The following is a 24,858-nucleotide window of genomic DNA, read 5'->3' as shown; positions in this document are numbered from 1 at the left end:
AAAGTAGTAGAATTACTGTCTCAAAACCTGCCAAAATACTAGGAAGATAAATTCGATGCATCAGGTCATTAGTCAAACTGTGGTAATACTCTGTCATATTGTCATACTTTTGTATTTGCTGACTATAAAATTTTAGTCATCAAGAAGACTTTATTTTTATAATATAATCTTCTTTATTGAATTTATAGAAATTACCTGAAAATCCGTGGGGGAGGTTATCTGTTCATCTCTATTTTGATGGAATGTCACTTTCTTTCTTTATGGTACACCATAAATATTGTACATTTGAACATCCTGAGGAAATATTGAAAGCAGTAAGTGAATTATTTATTTTAATTAAATGTCACATTTTGGCTTGCACCCCAACTCTTAAATATAATTCTATGTGTCTGATACTTTGAGTCTAGAGAATTTGTAAATTCTTTATTAAAAAATTAATATACTCTATCATGTTTTATAAATGCCCTGAAGAAAGACTTCCGCTGTATTAAGATTCAATTAATGTTTCTGTACCTTACAAACCTGATCAAGAGTCCATTATGTTATCTAATGTTGTTCCAGTGTAGGGATGTACATTATAAAACCTTCATAGAATTCACAGCCAGAAAAGGATTCTCTCCACAGATAAAATGTTTTTTTTTTTCTTTTTCTTGACAAAAGAGCCATATATTGTAATATTTCTCCCTTTTGCCTTCTTATAGGAAACTCAGCCAGATTTTGAACTTAGCTTCATAAATAGCCCATTCCAGGTACTTTTATTTTTCATATTTTTAACATCATAATAGCTCTTTATAGATATAGTTTCACATTACAAGTTGCCATAAATCCTTTATGGAAATAGGGTATGCATCATAACTAAAACCATTAACATTTTATGTAGAAATATATTCTTAATTCTAGAGTTACAGTTCACTTGTTAGATTTTTAATATTCATTTTAGTGATAATCAACAACCAAACATTGAGTTTTCTGTTCAGTATAGAAAAATACTTTCTTTTCTCAAATTAAAACTGTGATATTACTTTACACATGTAATCCTCACTAATTTTTTCTTGTGAGCAGAGGGGAGGGTGTGTATACACATGTATGTGTGTGTGTGAGTGTACACATGCATGTGTGTGTGTGTGTAAAAGCTGCTACATGTATTAAACTGATTTATAAAGATTAGTTGCTCTTTTCCAGTTGTACGCTCTAATGTGAACATTCTAAAGGGAAGTCAAGAGTTCCCACTCTTATATAAACTAATCACCACTGATGTGTTTAGCATAATTTTGAAGAGACTTATGGTTGAAATATTAAAGATTACTCAGAACATTAAGCTTTCCTGTAGTTAGGACCCCTGGTGGCACAGTGGTTAAGTGCTTGGCTATTAACCGGAAAGTTGACGGTTTGAACCCACCAGCTGCCCCACAGGAGAAAGACGTGGCAGTCTGCTCCCATAAAGAGTACAGCCTTGGAAACCCTATGGGACAGTTCTACTTGACAGCAGCGGGTTTGATTTTTTTTAATGTATATGTATGTAATTAGCCTGGACTCATTTAATGAATGCCAACAAGGACATGCATCCAAGTTTTTGTGGGGTTGAAATATGAAAGTGTTTTAAAACAATAGTTAAAGGTGATTTCATTATAATAATACTGTATTATTTCAGAAACCAAGAGATTACAATAAAAAATTTGAGGAGGAGAGTTGGGAGATAAGGTTTGAGGTAAGTTTCAACCCATATATTTTGGAAACTTTGGACACTTCATAAATACAAAAGAGCTGATAAAAAATCAGAGGTTTTGTTATTGCTGTTTTTTTTAATAACAGCTTTACTGAGATATAATTTGAATACTGTAAAGTTCACATTTAAAGTGTAAGATTCAGTGTTTGTTTTTTGTATTTTTACAGAGTTGTACCACCATGATCCCTACTAATTCCAGAACATTTTCATCACTCCCAAAAGAACCGTGTACCCATTAGAAGTCACTCCCCATTCTCTCCTCCTCTAGATCCTGACAACCACTGATCTTCTGTCTCAGTAAATTTTTCTCTTCTTGACTGTTCATAGAAATGGAATCACATAGTCTGTCATCCTTTGTGACTGGCTTCTTTTACTTAGCATTATATTTTCAAAGTTTAGTCATGTTGTAGTAGCTATCAGTACTTTATTACTTTTTTTTACTGAATAATATCCCATTGTATGGATATACCACATTTTGCTTATCCATTCATCAATTGATAGACATTTGGGTTCTTTTCATTTTTTTATCATATGAGTAATGCTGCTGTGAACATTCTTGTACAGGTTTTTATGTGGATATATGTTTTCAGTTCATCTCTTGGGATTATACTTAGAAGTGGAGTTACTGAGTTACATGGTAATTACAGTTAACACTCTAATAAACTACCAGACTGTTTCCAAAGTAGCTGCGCCATAACGTGCACCATTACCACTAGGAATGTGCCAGGGTTCCAGTTTCTCCACATTCTTGCCAAAACTTATTTTCTGTTTTGTTGATGATAGCCGTCCTGGGGTAGTTCTGACTTGCATTTCCTACTGATGTTGAGTGTCTTTTCCGGTGCTGTTGGCCACATTTGTGGGAATGTGTATTCAATTCTTTTGCCTATTTTTAACTGGGCTATGGGTCTTTTTTATCATTGAGTTATAATAGTTCTTTATGCATTCTGATTATAAATCCCTTATCAAATATATGATTTGAAAATGTTTTTTTTCCATTCTGTGGGCTGTCTTTTCACTTTCTTAATAGTGTCCTTTGAAGCACAAAAGTTTTTAATTTTGATGAAGTCCAGTTTATTAATTTTCTCATCTGTCACTTGTGCTTTTCATGTAGGAAATAAGAGTTGTAATAAGTAAAAGCTTTATAGCTTATAAGTAGAATTTCCTTCTTATGATTACAAAAATAACATATGCACGTTGTAAAGTACTTAATGTATAACAAATCAGTAAAATTCAACAGTGGGTAGTAACTTTTCAGTGAGCTTTATTTTCTAGGTTTATTTATGTTTTGTTTTGATTTTTTTTTTTTTTTTTGGAAATAGTAATTAACCTACAAGATTGAATGTGGTTGTTTTACTTCTGATGTTAATTAACATATTCTTTAAAAATTAAAAAAAAGGTTTTTTTAACCATTGCTGGTATTTGCAGAAAAACACACATCCATGTTTTTATACATATTTGCTTATAGCAACTGCTAATGACCCTCTTGGGGTTCACATAACTTTGTATTATTTCTCATGCTTTTATAGTGCTTGAGAAAGCACACCTTTTTGATTTTAACTTAAATCTTTCTGTTTTTGGTATTTCATATATTGTTTTAGTTCCCATAGTAAAATCAATGATTATTCTGAAAATAAATAAAACATTACTGAAATACGTAAAGGAAAAAGTAAATGCCTTCCCCCCCTTTGAAAGCAGGGACTCAAACAGATACTTGCACACAATGTTCGTGCCAGCATTATTCACAGTAGCCAAAAGGTGGACACAACCCAAGTGTCCATCAACAGATGAATGGATAAACAAAATGTGTTATTATACATAAAATGGAAGATTACTCAGCCATAAAGAGAAATGAAGTTCTGATATGTGTTATGACATGGATAAACCTTGGAAACATGCTGAATGAAATAAGTCCACCCAAAAGCACAAATATTGTATAATCTCACTTATATGAAATAACTAGAATAGGAAAATGCATAGAGACAAAAGTTTATTAGTAGTTACCAGGGGCCAGGGGAAAGGGGAAATGAGGAGTTATTACTCCAGTAGCAGAAACTATTACCTGAGTTTCTGTTTGGGATGATGAAAAACTTTTGGAAATAGATAGTGGTGATGGTTGCACAACATGGTAGTTAATGTCACTGAATTGTACATTTGAAATAGTTTAAATGGCAAAATATATTTTACAATAAAATTTAAAAATGTCCCCCATTCTGCACCTCAAACACCCCAGTAACACTTAGCAGCAGCAATCACTGTTAACCACTTGTTACTCATTCTTCCAAATGTTTTATGTGTACATGTAAATATGGCGAGCCTTTGTGGTACAATGGTTAAGCACTAGACTGCTAACCAAAAGGTCAGCAGTTTAAACCCACCAGTGGCTCCAAGGGAGAAAAGACCTGGCAATCTGCTCTCAAAAAGATTATAACCTGGAGAACACTATGGGGCAGTTCTACTCTGTCATATAGGATCACTTTGAGTCAGAATCAACTCTGTGGCACACAACAACTTATCTAAATATATATACATAAATATACATTTATGCTTTTATTGGCAGACCCTTTTTTTCTTTTTTCAAATTGGGGAACAAAAGAATACTAAAGGTCTTTTGTATTGTTATCACATTTTGGTCCTACTACAAGATCATTCCACGATATTTAATATCTAACAGAGCTTGCTTTCTCCAAAAAAAGTAAATCAGCATCATGATTAATTTTTATAATGTACTTAACTTTTGTAATTGTCATTCTGAAATTTGAATTTATTTGTGGTGTTTTAGGAATTACTTCTGTCTGAAACAGAGACTCCTATTTTACCACCATATTTATCTTCATCTCTGCCTCCTCCAGAAGAACTCTATGCTGTTCAAGTTAAGCACGTTGTCTCACCTAATGAAGTACGTAATCTAAATAATTAGTTGGTGGTTAAAATCATAAGCAATCTTGGTCTTAAATTCTAGGATTGACTCTTCTCCATTTTCATGACTTTAAATGATTGAAAATCAGTGACTTCTAGATTGTTCCACCTTATAATTTCCTTTTCAGGCATTTGTTTGCACTTAATAAAGCCCCTGTTGTTTCATCAAATGTTTCTTAAACACCTGCTAGGTTCCCAGGGTTGTGTTGCTTTAGTCAGTGTTATATCAAATATTTAGATTTTTACTAGCTGGAACCGTTCACACCTGGCAAATCTTAAAACATCTCACTTCCCTTCCCTCTCCATGCACTGAACTGCTCCTTACCCTACTGTGTTTTTCCATACCACATACCACCTTCTAATACTTTTTTATTATGTTTGTCTGCCTCTCCCCAATAGGATGTAACTTCATGAAGACATTTTGTTAACCGATGTATTCCCAGAACCTAAAACAGCACCTGATACATGTAGTAGGCACTCAATAAATGTTGGTTGAATGAATAAATAAATACACTAAAGAAAATTCTGGTATATGCTCTTGGCTAACAAGGAAGAAAATTAAGTAGTGTAAGCAGTTTCTTCAGCAGTTTTACTTTGTATACCATTCTCTCACAGGCAAGGGAAGGATTTGCTCTACAGTTTCATCAAATAGCATAATACTGTACAGTTGTTGATTTTTATAATGATTTTTGTATTTGATATTTATTACAACACAACAGATAACCCCAAGCTTAGCAGCTTAAAACAAACGTGAGTGTCAGGAATCCAGGAGCAGTTTAATGAAATAGTCTAGCTTGGAATCAAGATGTTGTCAGGGGCTACCGAATTCACTTTCAGGAAGACTCACTAGCATGACTGTTGGCTTGAGGACTCAGTTCCTCACTTCTCCATTGGGCTGCTCATAACATGGCTTTCCTGAGTGAACGGTCTTGAGAGGATGCCTCCAAGACAGAGGCCAAAATGTCTTCTTTGATCTAATCTCAACAGTGGCATACTTCTGTCATGTTCATGTGGTCACAAAGATCAACTCTGGTATGATGTGGGAAGGGAACTATACAAGGGTATAAACATCAGGAGGCAGGGATCCTTAGAGACCATCGTTGGAGGCTCTACCACAATAATTTTGCCCATATAAGTGAATATTAGAAATTGTAGAATTTGAAAGTTTTTCTTTCCCTCCCCCCACTAGGTATATATTTGTCTTGACTCTGTAGAAAATTTTAATCAGTTTAACCAACATAGTGACACAGATGATAATGGAGTCAGCTGGGAATCGAAATCTGAGAGCCTTGATGAAGCGCTACGAAGGTTTAATAAAAATGTTGACACATTTCTTCCTCTGACAGATTTTAGAACAGGTATAGTTATTTATTTTTTGTGTGATTCTTAATAACACTGTTTTTTGTTCGTTTTAATGGGCTGAGAGGTTGGGTTATTTCTAACGTTAACTGATATTTTTATCATACTCATTTTACATTCATAAACCAGACCAAACCCATTGCCGTCAAGTCAATTCCAACTCATAGCAACCCTACAGGACAGAGTAGAACTGTCTCATACAACTGTCCAAGGAGCAGCTGGTAGATTTGAACTGCCTACCTTTTGGTTAGCAGCTGAACTCTTAGACACTGCGCCACCAGTGCTCCATAGTCTCTATGAATCCTCAAGATAGCCTATAGATGATATCTTCCCCATATATAGTTAAGAAAAGTGAACTAAGAGAAGTTAAGTAACTGACTGGAGCACTTGAACTTTCCATAAAAGCAGGCTGCATTGTAAAATTGACTGCATAAAGATGATTTTCTAAGCTTGAAGTTTTACCAGTAGCTCACATCAGACCTTCCTTAATGGTAGTAAGTTTAATTACAAGCCACCTAAGCTGATAATTTTAAGGGTTTTTTTTGGTGGGGGGGTGGTCGAAGGAGGGGCACAGATTGTGTCCTACTCTGTAAGGAAGGATAGGCCAAATTCCTGCTATCTTTTCTATTTCCAGTACACTCCTCCCATTTTTATGTAGTATATGTGTTTCTCCAATAAAGAAAATACATCTAGTTAGTGGTGTGTTGACAATTCCTTGTTGAATACTAAGAGTGACTTCTATACATTTTTATCAGTATTTTATACATAGAGTTCTATTTAGTCTTGGTATTTTCTATATCGAGGATATTTTATCTAAGAAGAAAAAATACCCTAAAATCTTACTTAGTGAGATTTTAATTGGTTGTGGCCCACTTTTGGCTGATAAAGAGCACTTGCTGTTCCCTCTGCCTGGAATATTCTCCCTCCCAGACTGTCTTATGGCAGTTAAGTCTCTGCTTAACTATCTCCTTATAGAAAGTCTTCCCTGATCTCCCTAAATAAAGTTGTACCCCCTCCCCATATATTCTTACATTATTCTCTATCCCTCTTAACTCTCCTTTTGAATAGCACTTTGAGCACTCTTTGTACTGCTTTATATTCACAGCAATTAGAAGGGTACCTGGCACAAGTAGGTCCTCATCAATATGTTGAATGAGTGAAAGAATAAACTCATTATGAATGGATTTTTTTTGTAAAAAAGATTTATAGTTAGGAAGAATGAATTCCTGCCTCATTTGTGTTCTCTAAAGGGAAGTCACACAGTCTATGCATAATCGGATAATGTGTGGAGCTATACATTTCTTATTTGTGCATTTTTCTATAGATATTTTATACTCGAAGTTTTTTTTAAAGGTATGCACCCACATGTGTAAGTTGATTTGTAGGCAGATGCCTATGAAATATGTACATTTGAATAAGGGATATATTGACAAGAGTTGTTTTTGTCAGTTAAAATGAGGACTGAGTCTTTTTTTTTTAGTTCTATTTTGAGGAGAAGAAACTTCAGTCATGAGTTAAAGTTAGAAATAGTAAAACTTGGAAGGGACTTTTAACAGTGATTCAGGCATTTACTGGGCAGTCATTTACTAGGCAGTCGTTTACAGCTCTAATAGATGACTTCTATATATGCAAAAAATTAGTGTTTCTAACTCTTTAGTGAATATCATTTAAAATAAAAATATTTGTACATTAGAGTCATAGTTTTTAAATGTCACTCTTTCCCATTACTACACTTTTATTCATAGAAATTACATAGAAGAATATGACTGTGATCATTAAGGTTTGTGTCAACTTGGCTTGGCCATGATTCTCAGTGGTTTGGCAATTATGATATAGTTTGGCATTCGTATGATGATGTGATCACTTCCATGATGAGATTTGATATAATGTAATCACCTCCGTGATGGGATCTGCTGTGAGTAGCCAGTCAGTTGAAAGGGAGTTTCCTTGAGCGTGTGGCCTGCATCTAATATAAGTGGACTTTCTGTCAAGGCTTGCAGACTTGCTCACACTGGATGCTGCAGCTAGCTCCTGTTCATCTGATTTCCAGTTCTTGGGATTTGAGCTAGCAGCCTGCCAGCTATCTTGCCTGCCATCATGGGATTCGTTGATCTTCGCAGCCTGTGAGCAAGATCTCTGCTGTCTGACCTGCCGATCTTGGGTTCGCCAGCAAAATATCACCACCAATAGATCAGGTATTGGTAAGAGGTGAGGCTCTGGGTGATTGCATGTTTGATACCTTCCTACGATTTTGTCAAATGAGAAGTATAAGGAAACTAGACAAAGCGGTGAAAGAAAGATGAGCTCAGGGCTTCAGAGTCAAAGCTCAAGTTCCACACAGACAGTATCAGGAGTTTACAATTGTGCCTTGAAAGAAAGCCTTATGTTTCGTAGTAACAGAGCTGATACAGCCAAAAACCAAACCCAGAGTCTTATCAAAAGAGTGGCTGAATTACAACGCCAACTCAATTCCCAGCCTCAAGTGATGTCTGAAGTTAAAGTGAGGGCATTGATTGGGAAAAAATATGATCCTGAAACTTGGGATGGGGACGTATGGGCAGATAACCAGGAAGCTGAAGACACTGAGCCCCTAAATTCTGTTGAATCATGCCAACAAAGCCAGCCTTGTCACTCCCGTCTGAAGAGATTACTTCATCTTTGTGTGCTAAGCCACCCTACCCAGTAAAACCATTAGCCCTTTCTTCCCCGTCTGATGAGATTAACCCAGCTCTGTCTGAAGAGCCTTTGTCTGAGTCACAGCCTGGGGCATCGCCAAAAGCACATGCCTTACAATGCTGAATGTTGTAAAAACACATCCCTACCACCATTTTGGCTTCTAGACCTATAACTAGACATAAGCCTTAGCAAGCTCCAAATGGTGAGATATAAAGGGTAACCTGGGCAGAGGACAGCTTTAACAATCAAGTGGGTAGAATGATACATTCTTGGAAACCTCTCCCCCCAGCCACTCCTGTCATTGCCCAATGGGCTCATGAACAAAGTGGCCACGGTGGCAGAGATGAGGTTATGCATGGGCTCAGCAACATGGACTTCCACTCACTAAGGCCAGCTTGGCAATAGCCACTGCTGAGTGCCCAACACTGCGTCCCCAATATGGCACATTCCTCAAGGTGATCAGCCAGCAACCTGCTGGTGGGTTGATTTCATTGGACCACTTGCATCATGGAAAGGGCAGTGTTTTGTTCTTACTGGACTACACACTTACTCTGGATATGAATTTGCCTTCCCTGTATGCAATGCTTCTGCCAAAAGTACCTTCTGTGGACTTCACTTTATCCACCATCATAGTATCCTACAAAGCATCGCTTTGGGTCAAGGACTCATAGCAAGTGAAGTGTGGCAGTGGGCCTGTGCTCATGGAATTCACTGGTCTTACCATGTTCACCATCATCCTGAAGCAGCTGACTTCATAGAACAATGGAATGGCCTTCTAAAGACATAATTACAGTGCCAGCACCTTGCAGGGTTGGGGCAGTGTTCTCTAGGAGGCTGTATATGCTCTAAACCAGCATCCAGTGTATGTTGATGTTTCTCCCATAGCCAGGATTCATGGGTCCAGGAATCAAGGGGCGGAAGTAGGACTGGCAACACTCAGTATTACCCCTAGTGACCCACTTGCAAGATTTTGCTTCCTGTCCCTGTGACCCTATGCCCTGTAGGTCTAGAGGTCTTAGTTTCAAAGGAAGGAATGTTCCCACCTGGAGACACATCACTGATTCCACTGAACTGGAAGTTAAGAAGGCCACCTGGCCACGTTGGGCTCCTTATGCCTCTGGATCAACAGGCAAAGAAGGGAGTTACCATACATCCTGGTGAGATTGATCCTGACTACCAAAAGGAAATTGGATTGATATTACATAATGGAAGCAAAGAAGAGTATATATCTGGAATGCAGGAGATCCCTTAGGGCGTTTCTTAGTACTACTATGCCCTTTGATTAAAGTAAGTGGAAAACTACAGCAACTCAATTCCAACATAACTACTAATGCCCCAGACACTTCAGGAATGAAGGTTTGGGTCACCCCTCCAGGCAGAGAACCACAACCAGCTGAGGACCTTGCTGAGGGCAAAGGGAATACTGAATGGGTGGTGGAAGAAGGTACTCCTAAATACCAGTTACGACCAAGTAAGTGACCAGTTGCAGAAACAAGGACTGTAATTGTTATGAGTATTTCTTCCGTGTATGTGTGTTAAGATGTAAAGAGAGGGCTAGTGCGTTTTCAGTTGTATGTGTGTTAGTTGTATCATGTCAGGTGCAAGTATACCTTTATAATTGTTTTCATTCAGAGATTATGGTTTAAAGAGACGTGTCCAGGTGTCAAGTTTACAAGGGGTGGACTGTTATGGTTAAGGTTGTGTGTCAACTTGGCTTGGCCATGATTCTCAGTGGTTTGGCAGTTACGAAGTACTTTGGCAGTCATACGATGATGTGATCATTTCCATGATAAGATTTGATATAATGTGATCACCTCCATGATGGGATCTGCTCTGAATAGCCAGTCAGTTGAAAGGGAGTTTCCTTGAGCGTGTGGCCTGCCTCCAATATAAGTAGACTTTCTGGCAAGGCTCATGGGCTTTTGCTCCCAGTGGATTGTCTGCCCTCCGGTTCTTGGGATTTGAACTAGCAGATTACCTGCAGTCTTGCCTGCCGATCTCGGGTTTGCCCACCCCTGCGGCTACATGAATCAGAAGCCTCTATCCTGACCCATGGACATGGAGACTACTATCCTCTACAACAGCATGAGCCATTTCCTTGATATAAATCTCTGTCTCTGTATCTATTTATATGCTTTACTGGTTTTGCTTCCCTAGGAAACTTAGCCTAAGGCAATAACATAAGGAAAGGGAGGGGTAGAAGTAGTGCAGGATAAGAAACAGGTATATTCTGAAATCTTAAAAATGTATGAAGAAAGGGGAGGTACATACTATATTTTTTCAACAACTTTATGCAAGCCTAGCATTCATTAAAAAATTTACTTGCTTGTGCCAGGTACCATGATATGGATACAAACTATAGTTCTCCAGTCAAGAAACTAGAGATCTATCAGAGAAGAGACATGTAAACCAAGGGCAGTATAAAAATAATATGTGTGCATAAGGCAGTGGAATAATGGAGGAAGCAATTAGTTCAGGGCTTTATAGAGGCCATGTTAGAGCTGAGATTTGAGAAAAGAGTAGATGTTTATCATACAGAAAAGGGCTGAAGTAGAACATTCTAGAAGAGGGAACAACAAAATTCTGTTCAGTTAACTCATGAGGATACATGGTAGAAGTTGGTTGGGAGGAGATTGTGAAGGACCCTGTACACTGCAATGCTAAGGACTTTATATTGCAGATGGTTAAGAAGCCACTGAAGAATTTCAAACAGGAGAGCAACGCCCCTGAATATTTTATTTAATTAATTCTGGTAGTCTTATAAAGAGTGGATTGAAGGAAGACAAAATTGAAGGCAGGAATAGTGGAAGCCACTTTATTATCCTTTGTAAAAGATGATAACTTAGACTAAAAGAGATTTGAGGAGTATTTGAAAAGTGGGGGCAGTAGAAACATGGTCTAAGCCCTGGTTGGGAAAAGAAATAGCAAATCTAAGAATGGGAGAAGTGCGTCTCTTCAAAACTTAATTGTAAAGAATTAATAAAAGCAAAGTTTATAAAACAAAAAAGAGCAGAAGCCAACATATACCAAACTATTGAGTCCTTAATTCTGGGTGGTGGCCATATCATGCTTTTCTATATAAAAAACTGTCTATTTTTAAGAAAATGAAAGTTAGTGTTAAGATTTTTCCCTTTTTCCTGTCTGCAGAAATGCCTTGCCTTGCAGAATATGATGATGGCTTATGGTATAGAGCAAAGATTGTTTCCATTAAGGAATTTAACCCTCTAGCTATCCTGGTACAATTTGTTGACTATGGATCAACTGAAAAGCTGACGACAAACAGGTAAAAAAAGAAAAATCAATGTAGCTGAATTACAATTGTTAGTTTTCAGTTTTCTTTTTTTATCACTCTTTATTGGGAAGGTTTTTCCCTCTTCCTAAAAGAATAAAGAAAAGCTATTATAAACTATATTAGGAATTTTTTAAAATCTAGAAGAAATTTTTTAATGAAGATGTAGTTCACATATAATAAAACCATTTTAAACTTTTTTTTTAATTTTTATTCTGCTTTAAGTGCAAGTTTACAAATCAAGTCAGTCTCATACAAAAATTTATATACATCTTGCTGTATACTCCTAGTTGCTCTCCCCCTACTGAGACAGCACACTCCTTCTCTCCACCCTGTATTCCCATGTCCATTCAGCTAGGTTCTGTCCTCTTCTCCCTTCTCAATCTCCTCTCCAGACAAGAGCTGCCCACATACTCTAATGTGTCTACTTGAGCCAAGAAGCTCACCCCTCACCAGTATCCTTTTCTGTCTTATAGCCCCCAGTCCAATCCCTGTCTGAAAAGTTGGCATGGGAATGGCTCCAGTCTTGGGATAACAGAAGGTCTGGAGACCATGACCTCCAGGGTCCTTCTAGTGTCAGGAAGACCATCAGTTCTGTTCATTTTACGAGAATTTAAGGTCTGCATCCCAGCGATCTCCTGCTCCATCTGGGATTCTCTGTTCTGTTCCCTGTCAGGGCAGTCATCAGTTGTAGCTGGGCACCATCTAGTTCTTGTGATCTCAGGCTGATACTATCTCTGATTTCTGTGGCCTTTCTGTCTCCTGGGCTCATAATTACCTTGTGCCTTTGGTGTTCTTCATACTCCTTTCCTTCAGGTGGTTTGAGACCAATGGACGCATCTTAGATTGCCACTTGCTAGCATTTAAGACCCCAGACAGCACTCTCCAAAGTGGGATGCAGAATGTTTTATTAATAGATTTTATTACGCCAGTTGACCCTAAATGTCCCCTGAACCATGGGCCCCAAACCCCTACCCCTGCTACTCTGGCCTTCGAAGCATTCGGTTTATTCAGGAAACATCTTTGCTTTTAGTTTAGTCGAGTTGTGCTGACCTCTCCTGTATTGTGTATTGTCTTTCCCTTCACCAAAAATAGTTCTTGTCTACTATCTAATTAGTGAATACCACTGTCATTTTTTTTTTTACTGTCATAAGCATCAAAGAATATATTCTTCTGTTTAAACTATTTCTTGAGTTCTAATGATACTAGTCTTATACAGTATTTGTCCTTTTGCAACTGACTAATTTCACTCAGCATAATGCCTTCCAGATTCCTCCATGTTATGAAATGTTTCACAGAATCGTAATTGTTCTTTATCGATGGGTAATATCCCATTGTGTGAATATACCATAATTTATCCATTCATCTGTTGATGGGTACCTTGTTTGTTTCCATCTTTTTGCTATTGTAAACAGTGCTGCAGTGAATATGGGTGCACATATATCTGTTCATGTAAAGGCTCTTATTTCTCTAGGATATATTCCAAGGAGTAAAACTGCTAGATCATATGATAGTTCTATTTCTGGCTTTTTAAGGAAGTGACAAATCAATTTCCAAAGTGGTTGTACCATTTTACATTCCCACCAGCAGTGTATAAGTGTTTCAGTCTCTCCACAACCTCTTCAACATTTATTATTTTGTGTTTTTTGGATTAATGCCAGACTTGTTGGAGTGAGATGGAATCTCATTGTTGTTTTGATTTGCATTTCTCTTGTGGCTAATGATCGTTAAGCATTTCCTTATGTATCTGTTAGCTACTTGAATGTCTTCTTTAGTGAAGTGCCTGTTCATATCCTTTGCCCATTTTTTAATTGGCTTATTTGTCTTCTTGTTGTTTAGCTTTTGCAGTATCATGTACATTTTCAGATGAGATGCTGAACAGAAATGTAATACCTAAAAACTTTTCCCAGTCTGTAGGTAGTCTTTTTACTCTTTTGGTGAAGCCTTTTTGGATGAGCTTAGGTGTTTGATTTTTAGGAGCTCCAAGTTATCTAGTTTCTCTTCTGCATTGTTATTGTTTTGTATACTGCTTACACCATGTATTAGGACTCTTAGCATTGTCCCTATTTTTTCTTCCGTGATCTTTATCGTTTCAGATTTTATGTTTAGGTCTTTGGTCCATTTTGAGTTAGTTTTTCTGCATGGTGAGGTATGGGTCATCTTTCTTTTTTTTTGCGGATGGATGTCCAGTTATGCCAACACCATTTGTTAAAGAGACTGTCTTTTCCCATTTAACTGACTTTGGGCCTTTGTCAAATATCAGCTTCTCGTATGTGGACAGATTTATGTCTGGATTCTCAATTCTTTTCCATTGGTCTATGTATCTGTTGTTGCACCAGTACCAGGCTGTTTTGGCTACTGTGGTGGTATAATATGTTCTAAACTCAGGTAGTAGGAAGCCTCCCACTTGTTCTTCTTTTTCAATAATGCTTTACTTATCTGGGGCCTCCTTCCCTTCCATAAGAAGTACGTGACTTGTTTCTCTTTCCCTTCTGTATGAAGTTGGTGACTTCTTTCTCCATCTCATTAAAAAATGACATTGGAATTTGGATCAGAATTGCATTATATCTATAGATCATTTTTAGTAGAATGGACGTTTTTACACTGTTCAGTCTTCCTATCCGTGAGCAAGGTATGTATTTCCACTTCTGTAGGTCTCTTTTGGTTTCCTGCAGTAGTGTCTTGTACTTTTCTTTGTATAGATCTTTTACATCTCTGGTTAGATTTATTCCTAAGTATTTTATCTTCTTGGGGGCTACTGTAAATTATATTGATTTAGCGATTTCCTCTTAGAAGTTCTCTTTGTTGATGTAGAGGAGTGCAACTGATTTTTGTATGTTATCTTGTATCCTGATACTCTGCTGAACTCTTCTATTAGTTTTAGTAGTTTTCTTGAGGATTCCTTCGGGTTTTCTGTGTGTAAGATCATGTCATCTGCAAATAGAGATAGTTTTACTTCTTCCTTACCAATCTGGATGCCCTTTATTTCTTTATATAGCCTAATTGCTCCAGCTACAACCTCCAGCACAATGTTGAGTAAGAGTGGTGATAAAGGGCACCCTTGTCTGGTTCCCGTTCTCAAGGTGAATGCTTTCAGACTCTCCATTTAGGATGATGTTGGCTGTTGGCTTTGTATAAATGCCCTTTATTATGTTGAGGAATTTTCCTTCTATTCCTATTTTCCTGAGAATTTTTATCATAAATGGGTGTTGAACTTTGTCAAAGGCCTTTTGTGCATCAGTTGTTAAGATCATATGTTTGTTGCCTTTTGCTTTATGTGATGAATTACATTGACTTTTTATAATGTTGAACCATCCCTGCATACCTGGTATGAATCCCACTTGGTCATGTGAATTAACTTTTTGATATGTTGTTGAATTCTATTGGCTAATATTTTGTTGAGGATTTTTGCATCTAAGTTCATGAGGGATATAGGTCTGTAATTTTCTTTTTTTTTTTAAGTGTCTTTACCTGGTTTTGGTATCAAGGATATGCTGGCTTCATAGAATGAGTTCAGGAGTATTCCATCCTTTTCTATGCTCTGAAAGACCTTTAGGAGTAGTGGTGTTAACTCTTTTCTGAAAGTTTGGTAGACCTCTCCAGTGAAGCCATCCAGGCCAGGGCTTTTTTTTTGCTGAGAGTTTTTAAATTACCTTTTAAATGTCTTCTTTTGTTATGGGTTTATTTAGTTGTTCTACCTCTGTTTGTGTTAGTTTAGGTAGGTAGTGTGTTTCTAGAAATTTAACCATTTCTTCTAGGTTTTCAAATTTGTTAGAGTACAATTTTTCATAGTAAACTGATATTTTTTTTTTTAATTTGAGGCAGGTATGTTGTGATATCGCCTATCTCATTTCTTATTTGGGTTATTTGCTTCCTCTCCTGTTTTTCTTTTGTCAGTTTGGCCAGTGGTTTATCAATTTTGTTAATTTTTTCAGCGAATCAGCTTTTGGTCTTGTTAATTCAGTTGTTTTTCTGTTCTCTATTTCATTTATTTCTGTTCTAATTTTTATTATTTGCTTTCTTCTAGTACCTGAGGGTTTCTTTTGTTGCTCTCTATTTATCCAAGTTGTACAGATAATTCTTTGATTTTGGCTGTTTCTTCTTTTTGTATGTGTGTCTATAAATTGAGCTGTCAGCACTACTTTATCTGTGTCCCAAAGGTTCTGATAGGAAGTGTTTTCATTCTCATTGGATTCTATGAATTTCTTCATTCCATCCTTAATGTCTTCTGTAATCCAGTTGTTTTTGAGCAGGGTATTGTTCAGTTTGGAAGTGTTTGATTTCTTTTCCCTGCTTTTTCTGTTGTTGATTTCAACTTTTATGGCCTTATGGTTAGAGAAGATGCTTTGTAATAATTCAGCCTTTTGGATTCTGCTAAAGCTTTTATGATCTAATATGTGGTCTGTTCTAGAGAATATTCCATGTGCACTGGAAAAGAAAGTATACTTGGCTGCTGTTGGGTGGAGCGTTCTGTATATGTGAGGTCAAGTTGGTTGATTGTGCCATTTAGATTCTGTCTGTATTGAGCTTCGTTCTGGATGTGTTGAAGTCTCCTACTATTATTGTAGAGCTGTCTGTCTCACTTTCAGTGCTATTAGAGTTTGTTTTATGTATCTTGAAGCCCTGTCATTGGGTGCATAAATATTTAATATGGTTATATCCTCCTGGTATATGGTCTCTTTAGTCATTATATAGTGTCCTTCCTTATCCTTTGTGGTGGATTTAACTTTAAAGTCTGTTGTGTCAGAAATTAATATTGCCACTCCTGCTCTTTTTTATTGTTTACTTGATATATATTTTTTTCATCCCTTGAATTTTAGCTTGTTTGGGTCTTTTAGTCTAAGGTATGTCTCTTGTAGGCAGCATATAGACGGGTTGTATTTTTTTATCCATTCTGTCACTCTCTGTCTCTTTATTGGTGCATTTACTCCATTTGCCTTCAGGGTAATTATGGGTAGGTAGTTTTTTTTTTTTTTTAATGAATTTCATGCTGTCATTTTGATGTCTTTTTCTGTGTGTTTTTGACAGTTTCTTTTTCCCATTTAATTTTTTGTGCTGAGTAGTTTATATACTGTCTTTTCCTCTTATTCGCTGTTGATTTTGTTTCTGCTGAGTCTTTATTTTTTTCTTGTACTTTATTTTAATGAGTGGGATTGTTAGTCTTCTTTGTGGTTACCTTACTATTTACGCCTGTTTTTCTAAGTTTAAACCTAACTTTTATTTCTTTATATTGCCTTGACTTCTTCATATGAAAGATCTAGGACTAAATTTTTTAGTCCCTCTTTATTTTAATGTCGTCATCTTTTACATAATGACATCGCTGTTTCCCTGTTTTCAGCATTTTTTTATGTTGATTTATTTTTGTGATTTCCCTATCTGGGTTGACATCTGGTTGATTTTCTAACCAGAGAACTCCCTTTACTATTTCCTGTAGTTTTGGTTTGATATTTACAAATTCCCTAAACTTCTTTTTATCTGCAAATGTCCTAATTTCGCCTTCATATTGAGAGACAGTTTTACTGGATATCTGATTCTTGGCTGGCAATTTTTTTCCTTCAGTGCTTTACATAAGTCAACCCATCCTATTGACTTTTTGCCTCCATGGTTTCTGCCACATAGTCTGAGCGAGTTCTTATTGACTCTCCTTAGTAGATGACTTATCATTTATCCCTAGCCGCTCTTAAAATTCTCTGTTTATCTTTGGTTTTGGCAAGTTCGATTATAATATATCTTGGTGACTTTCCATTGAGATCTACCTTATGTGGAGTTTGATGAGCATCTTGGATAGATATCTTCTCATCTTTCACGGTATCAGGCAAGTTTTCTGTCAACAAATCTTCAGCAATTCTCCCTGTATTTTCTGTTATCCCTCCCTGTTCTGGTACTCCAGTCACTCATAGGTTATTTCTCTTGATAGAGTCCCACATGATTCTTAGGGTTTCTTCATTTCATTAAATTTTTATCTGATTTTTCTTCAAATACATTGGTGCCAAGTGTTTTTTCTTCAGTCTCACTAATTCTGCCATCCATTTCCTCAGTTTTGCTCCTCTGACTTTCTGTTGTCTGATTCTGTAATTTTATTCTTAATCTTCTGAATTTCTGATTGTTGTCTTACTGTGAATTCTTGCAGCCTATTAAATTTTTCATTATGTTCTTGAATAACCTTTTTAATATCTTCAACTGCTCTGTGTGTTCCTTGGCTTGTTCTGCGTTTTGCCTTATCTCATTCCTGATGTCTTGAAGAGTTCTGTATATTAATCTTTTGTATTCTATACGTGGTAATTCCAGGAAGACACCTTCATCCGGAAGATTCCTTGATTCTTTGAGAGCTTGTTGAAGCAATCATGGTCTTCTTTATGTGATTTGGTATTGACTTTTGTCTCCAAGCCATGTATAAGTTATTTTTTATGTTTGTTTACTGTATCCTAGCTTCTTGAATTGTTTTCTTTTCATATGCCCAAATAGGCTGCTTTAGTGAGCTAGCTTGGTTATTTGTGCCTTTGAAGCTCTAACATCCTGTCACCAGATGACTAGAGCTGTTACCAGGTAGATGAGCCAGGGAGTCCATTCACTTTTCTTGCGTGGATTCAGCTCAGGTGTCCAGGTATTTGGTCATCAAGTGTGTGGTACAGGGTCTTTCCTACAGTCTTAAGAGGGGCAGGGGTGATTCGTGTAGTTACAGGTATCTGGTTGCAGCACAGGGTCACACTCTGAACAAGGCAGGGGGCTGACTACAGTCCCCGAAGTGTTTGTAAGGAAAGCACATCCTTCTCTAGAGAGCACAGGTGAATGGGTCCTCCAGCCTGACCATGGGCACCCAGTGCTTTTGGTCGTAAGGACAGGGAGGTACAGCTGCAACAGTTTCAGTCTGCCAACAAGGACCTATTCTTCTGAAATAGGCCCACACAGGTCCATGCAGGGGTGAAATGTATTCAAAGTCTGCGGACAGTTTGTGCCTGGACAGGAGCCACTTCTGTCTCAAGCTTTCCAGCTTATTAGAGCTAGCAGATTATCTTTTCCCCCAATTGTTAATTTGTTTTCCTCCTCCAAGGCCGGGAGACTAGCTCTGGACATGCAGCAGGACCTATCTCAGGCCCAGGGAAACTGACAGCCACTGAAGCCAGCCTGGAGGCTGGGAGCACAAAAAATAGACTCAAGTACTTAGCTTTTGACAAGACCACCATTCGCCACTGGTTTCAGAGGTGTGAGCAAGCTGTGTAGCTTGCTGTCTGTCCCTGAGGAAACTGTGTCTGGAATGCTACCGCCAGCCCCACCAGTCACTCTAGGGGATCTTGCCTGAGGCTTCCCATTGAGTCAGGTCCAGCAACTCATCGCCACTTCTGAGCCATCTCTCCCTCCCCCTGCCGCTCAGTCCGTTTTCTAACTTTGCCTTTGATGTTCAGGGCTTCTAACTTATCATATATAATCATTTCAGTTGTTTCTTCAGGTCTTTGTTGTAAGATGGATCACCGGAAGTGTCTGAGTACTCCACCATCTTGGCCCTCCCAAAATCAGTTTTTTTAAGTATAGAATTCATTGATTTTTAGTATATTCAAAATGTTTTGCAACCATCATCACTAATTCCAGAACATTTTCATCGCCACAAAAAGAAACTCCAAACCCATTAGGAATCACTCCCCATTATTCCTTTCCCCCAGCTCCTGACAACCACTTATCTACTTTCCGTTCTATATATTTGCATCATCTGCATATTCCGCTACAAGTTGGATTCGACTCGACGGCAGTGGTGGCATATTTCATAGGGATCCCTCATGGCACACTGGTTAAACACTCACCTGTTAAATGAAAGGTCAGCAGTTCAAACCCACCAGCCACTCCACAAGAGAAATATATGGCAGTCTCCTTCCTTAAAGATTTCAGCCTTGGAAACCCTATAGGGCAGTTCTACTCTATTCTGTAGGGTCACTATGTGTCAGAATCAAATTGACTGCAACTAGTTTGGTTTTGGACATCTCATACAAATGGAATCATACAATATGTGGTCCTTAGTGACCGGCATCTTTCATTTACTATAAAGTTTACAAGGTTCGTCCATATTGCAGCTTGTATCAGCACTTTATTCCTTTTTTTGTTGGATAGCATTCCATTGTATGGATATACCACTTTTTATCTGTTCATTAACTGATAGACATTTGGGTTGTTTCCACTTTTTGACTATCATAAATAATGTACAAGTTTTTGTGAGGACATATGTTTTCATTTCTCTTGGGTATATACCTAGGAGTGGATTACTAAGTCATTTGACAACTCTGTTTAACATTTTGAGAAACTGCCGAAATGTTTACCAGAGTTGCTGCACCCTTTTATATTCCCACCAGCAATATTTGAATGTACCAATTTCTCACATCCTCTCCAACACTAGCTATTTTCCATTTTATTGATTATAGCTATTCTGGTAGGTATGAAGTGGTATATCGTTGTGGACTTGATTTGCACTTCCCTAACTTCTAACGATGTTGAACATCTTTTTGTGTGTTTATTGGGCAGCTGTATATCTTCTATGGAGAAATTTCTATTCACGTTTTCTGCCTATTTTAACAAAAGTCACTTGGGTTTCTATACAACAGCAATGAGAAGTGTGAAAGGGAAATTAGGGTAGCAATTCCATTTAAAAAACAACAGAGAGTCCCTGAGAGAGCAGGAGAAAAGTTCACGTAAAAATTCATGTGAAAAGACCAGACTTAATAGTCTGAGACTGGTGGAACCCTCAAAGCCATGGCCTCTGTATGCTCTGTTATCCCAGAACTAAAAGCGTTCCTGAAGCCCACTCTTCAAAGATTAGACTGGGCTATTAAACATAAAATAATATTCATGAAGAGTGTGCTGCTTAGTTCAAGCAGGTACACGAGACCAAATGGGCAGCTCCTGTCTGGAGGCAGGAAGAGAAGGCAGGAACAGACAGGAGCTGGTTGGATGGACATGGGAAACCAGGGGTGGAAAGGGAAAGTGTGACAGAGATTGCATATTAGTTATAGAGATTGCAATTAGTGTCACATAATAATATGTATATAAATTTTTGTATGAGAAATTACCTTGAAATTAATTTGAGCTGTAAACTTCAACGAAAGCACAGTGAAAAAAAATAAAATGGCAATTCCATTTAAAATAGCATCTAAGAGAATAAAATACCTAGGAATAAATCTAAGCAGAAACACGACAGACTTATACAATGAAAACTAAAACACTGCTGAAAGAGATTAAGGAAGAGTTAAATGAATGGAAAGGTGTTCCATGTTCATGGATTAGACGACTTAATATTAAGATGTCAGTACTACCCAAAATGAACTACAGATTTGACACAATCCCAATCAAAATTCTAACAGCCTTCTTTACAGAAGCAGAAAAACCAATCCTCAACTTTATATGGAATGGCAAGAGGCCTCGAATAGCTAAAGCAATGTTGAAAGAGAAAAAGTAACAGGATTCACACTTCCTGATTTTAAAACAGGACAACCAGATATTGGTGTAACAATAGACACATGAAACAATGGAAAAGAATTAAGAGTCTAGAAGTAAATCTACACATCTATGGTCAGCTGGTTTCTGATAAGGGTGCTGAGTCCATTCAATGGGGATACAAGAATCTCTAATAAATGATGCTGGGAAAATTGGATTTCCACATGCAGAAAAAAAGAAACAAGATCCATGCCTCACACCATACACAAAAACAAATTTAAAATGGATTAGGACCTAAACATGCAAACTAAATCCATAAAGTTCTTAGAAGAAAAAGCAGGGGCAACACTGTCAGGCCTAGCTCTTATCAACGGATTATCTATTATAATCACAAAAGGAAAAGACGAAATAAATAAATGGAACCTCATAAATACTTAACACTTCTGTTCGTCAAAAGACTTTGCCAAAAAAGTGAAAAGACAAGCTACCAACTGGGAGAATATCTTCAGAAACCATATGTCTGACAAGAATCTAATAACCAAAATATGTGTAAGACTTCGACAACAACAAAAAGACAACCCAGTCATAAAATGAGCAAAGGACCTGAATAGACATTTCACCAAAGAGGACATTCAGATGGCACCAAACACACGAAATGATGCCGAGTGTCATTAACCGTCAGAGATGCAGATCAAAATCACAATGAGATACCATTTCACTCTCACTAGGATGGCTAAGATCAAAAAAAAAATTTTTTTTTTTTTTCAGAAATGTTGGTGAGGATGTGGGGAAACTGGAACCCTTATCCAGTGCTGGTGGGAATGCAAAATGATACAGCTGCTGTGGAAAGCAGTGTGGCAGCTCCTCAAAATGCTAAAAATAGAACATAAAAACCAAAACCCATCAGTAATTCCACTCCCAAAAGACTTGAAAGCAGAGACTCAGAGACTTGTACACCAATGTTCACGCTATCCACAATAGCGGAAATGTGGCAACAACCTAAATGCCCATCAAAAGATGGATTAAAAAAACGTAGTACATACATACAATGGAATAATATTCAGCCAGTAGAACTGAAGTCTTCCTACATGCTACAATATGGAGCTTAAAGGCATCATGCTGAGTGAAATAAGTCAATCACAGAAGGACAAATGTTATATGACCTCACTATATAAAAGGAAAGAACAAGCACATGTATAGAGAACAAAGTTTATTAGGGGTTACCAGGAGTGGTAGGAGAGGGGGAAAAGGGGCTATTAATGGTGATGGAAAAATCACATTAAGGGTAGGGTTGCACAGCTCATTATTGGAATTACTGTCAACAAAGTGTACACCTGTAAAAAGGTGAATTGGCTAAAGTTGTGTGATATACTTACAATGACAAAAAAGGAAAAGAGTAGCTGCTGAGGCTACTTATGTACAACCAAAAGCCTCATGAGATTTGGTTCCTTGGTTTGGAGGTTTAGGATCATGGTTTCATGGGACATCGCAGTTAATTGGCTTTATCATATCTTTAGTGCTTCTGTTCTACCTTCTAGTTCATTGTGTAAGGCCTGGGGTCTTAAAAGCTTGCAAGCAGCAACAATTGGTCCTTATTTGTCTGGAGCAATAGAGGAAGAAGGAGAGTCAGGAACAGGAGGATATGGAATGTATGGCTAATCGCTTCCATGAACAGCTGCCTCCTTTGCCATGAAACCAGAACTTAACGGTGCCCAGGTATCACTACTGAACATTGTGATAAAAGATGCTACAGAAGAATCCTAATCAAATGGGGAGAAATGCAGGACAGAGTTTTAAATTCTCATGGACTTTCTGGAGCCACGGAGGTGGGATAAACCCCTGAAACTATTGGCCTGAGAAAATCTTTAAACCTTAAACCAAAAAAGCTCCTGAAGTCTTCTTAAAACCAAACAGCTTAACTACCATATTTTTATGCAGTTAACATAAACCTTCTACATTTGTTCGCCAACTGTGCCCTTCTGCAAGGTGTTTTCATCAACTATGCTAATTTCTTTACAGCAACATGTGTAAACAAACTGGCATAGTGGCACCTGTCAGAGTACCTCACAGGGGGAGGGCACGGTTGGCAAACAAACGTGGACGGCATATGTTATGTAAAGAGAACGTCTGCCTTGAGCATTGTGTTCTTTCAAGAGCTATCTATATGTGATCAAATTGACAACAGCAGCTCGAAAGATTATATAGGAAATTTAGGGGGCAGTGAGTTTACGTTATTGGTGGAGGAACAATTCAGAAAAGGAGGGTGAGAATGGTTGCACAACTGGAAGAATGTAATCAATGTCACTGAATTGTACATGAAGATATGGTTGAATTGGTGTGTTTGGCTGTGTCTATTCTCAAGAACAAAACAAAATAAATTAAAAAAATCCATTGACCATAAATGGAGAGATTTATTTCTGGAACCTCAATTATATTTCATTGATTTTTTTATCCTTACTCCAGTACCTTTCTCTCTCAATTACTGTAGCTTTGTAGTAAGTTTTGAAATCGGGAAGTATGAGTCCTTCCAACTTTATTCTTCAAGAATGTTTTGGTTATTCTGGGTCCCTTGCAGTTCCATATGAATTTTAGGATTAGCTTGTCAATTTCTGCAGAAAGGCAACTGGATTTCAATAGGCACTGTATTGCATCTGTAGATCCAAACTGGATTATTACCATCTTAACAATATTAAATCTTTCAGTTCATAAACACAGGTTGTCTTTCCATTTATTTAGGTCATCCTTAATTTCTTGGAATAATGTTTTGTAGTTTTCAGTGTACAAATCTTGTACTTCTTTTTGTTAGATTTATTCCTAAGTATTTTATTCTCTTTGAGCTATTTTAAATTGTTTTTTATCAGAGAAATTCAATTGTTACATTCTTTTTTGACAGACTACGTCAAATTCCTCTGCACCTTATGCAGTATCCAACCCGAGCCATAAAAGTTCTCTTGGCAGGGTTTAAACCTCCCCTAAGAGATTCAGGAAAGACAAGAATACCATATTGTCCCAAATGGAGCATGGAAGCATTGTGGGCTATGATAGACTGTCTTCAGGGAAAACAACTTTATGCTTCTTCAATAGTAAGCATCTGTTTTAATTAGCCAAAATTCTTTCAAAGCTATTTTTTGGGTTCCTATTAACTTTGTAAAATGCTTCCTATTTATGCAATTCTAAATGCAAATATATAGTAAAATATATAAAGATGTATATACTATAAAACTAGTAATTGTTAAAAGTTTAACATGCTTATATTTAACAAAGTTTATTAGCCCTACAGTAATATAAAATGATACAATTCACACAATGAATGAGACAAAAATGATCAAGATGAGTATCCTATAATCAAAGAACTTGCAAGCCAATAAGGAAGCCCTGTAAACAAGTAATTAATATGACATAGGATGAAGTAAGTACTATAATAGAGGTATAAACAACGTTCCCGGGGGAAAAGGGAGACAAGAAGGAATGATTA

The 24,858-nt window shown here is 37.3% G+C and overlaps 1 protein-coding gene across 1 annotated transcript in view; it reads left to right on the top strand.

The window, feature by feature from the left end:
• RNF17 (ring finger protein 17) overlaps window positions 1–24,858 on the top strand; it is a 224,083-nt gene that overhangs the window by 197,125 nt on the left and 2,100 nt on the right. The window contains exons 29-34 of the mRNA XM_049867103.1: window positions 189–314; window positions 1,652–1,708; window positions 4,506–4,622; window positions 5,832–6,000; window positions 11,825–11,960; window positions 24,277–24,466. Of these exons, the coding sequence (XP_049723060.1) occupies window positions 189–314; window positions 1,652–1,708; window positions 4,506–4,622; window positions 5,832–6,000; window positions 11,825–11,960; window positions 24,277–24,466 (795 nt within the window). The remainder of the gene's footprint in view (window positions 1–188; window positions 315–1,651; window positions 1,709–4,505; window positions 4,623–5,831; window positions 6,001–11,824; window positions 11,961–24,276; window positions 24,467–24,858) is intronic.

Source organism: Elephas maximus, chromosome 23 (assembly GCF_024166365.1).
Source record: "Elephas maximus indicus isolate mEleMax1 chromosome 23, mEleMax1 primary haplotype, whole genome shotgun sequence".
Lineage (NCBI taxonomy): Eukaryota > Metazoa > Chordata > Mammalia > Proboscidea > Elephantidae > Elephas > Elephas maximus.
Note: the sequence above shows the minus strand (reverse complement) of the source record. Positions and strands in the feature narration are given on the sequence as shown.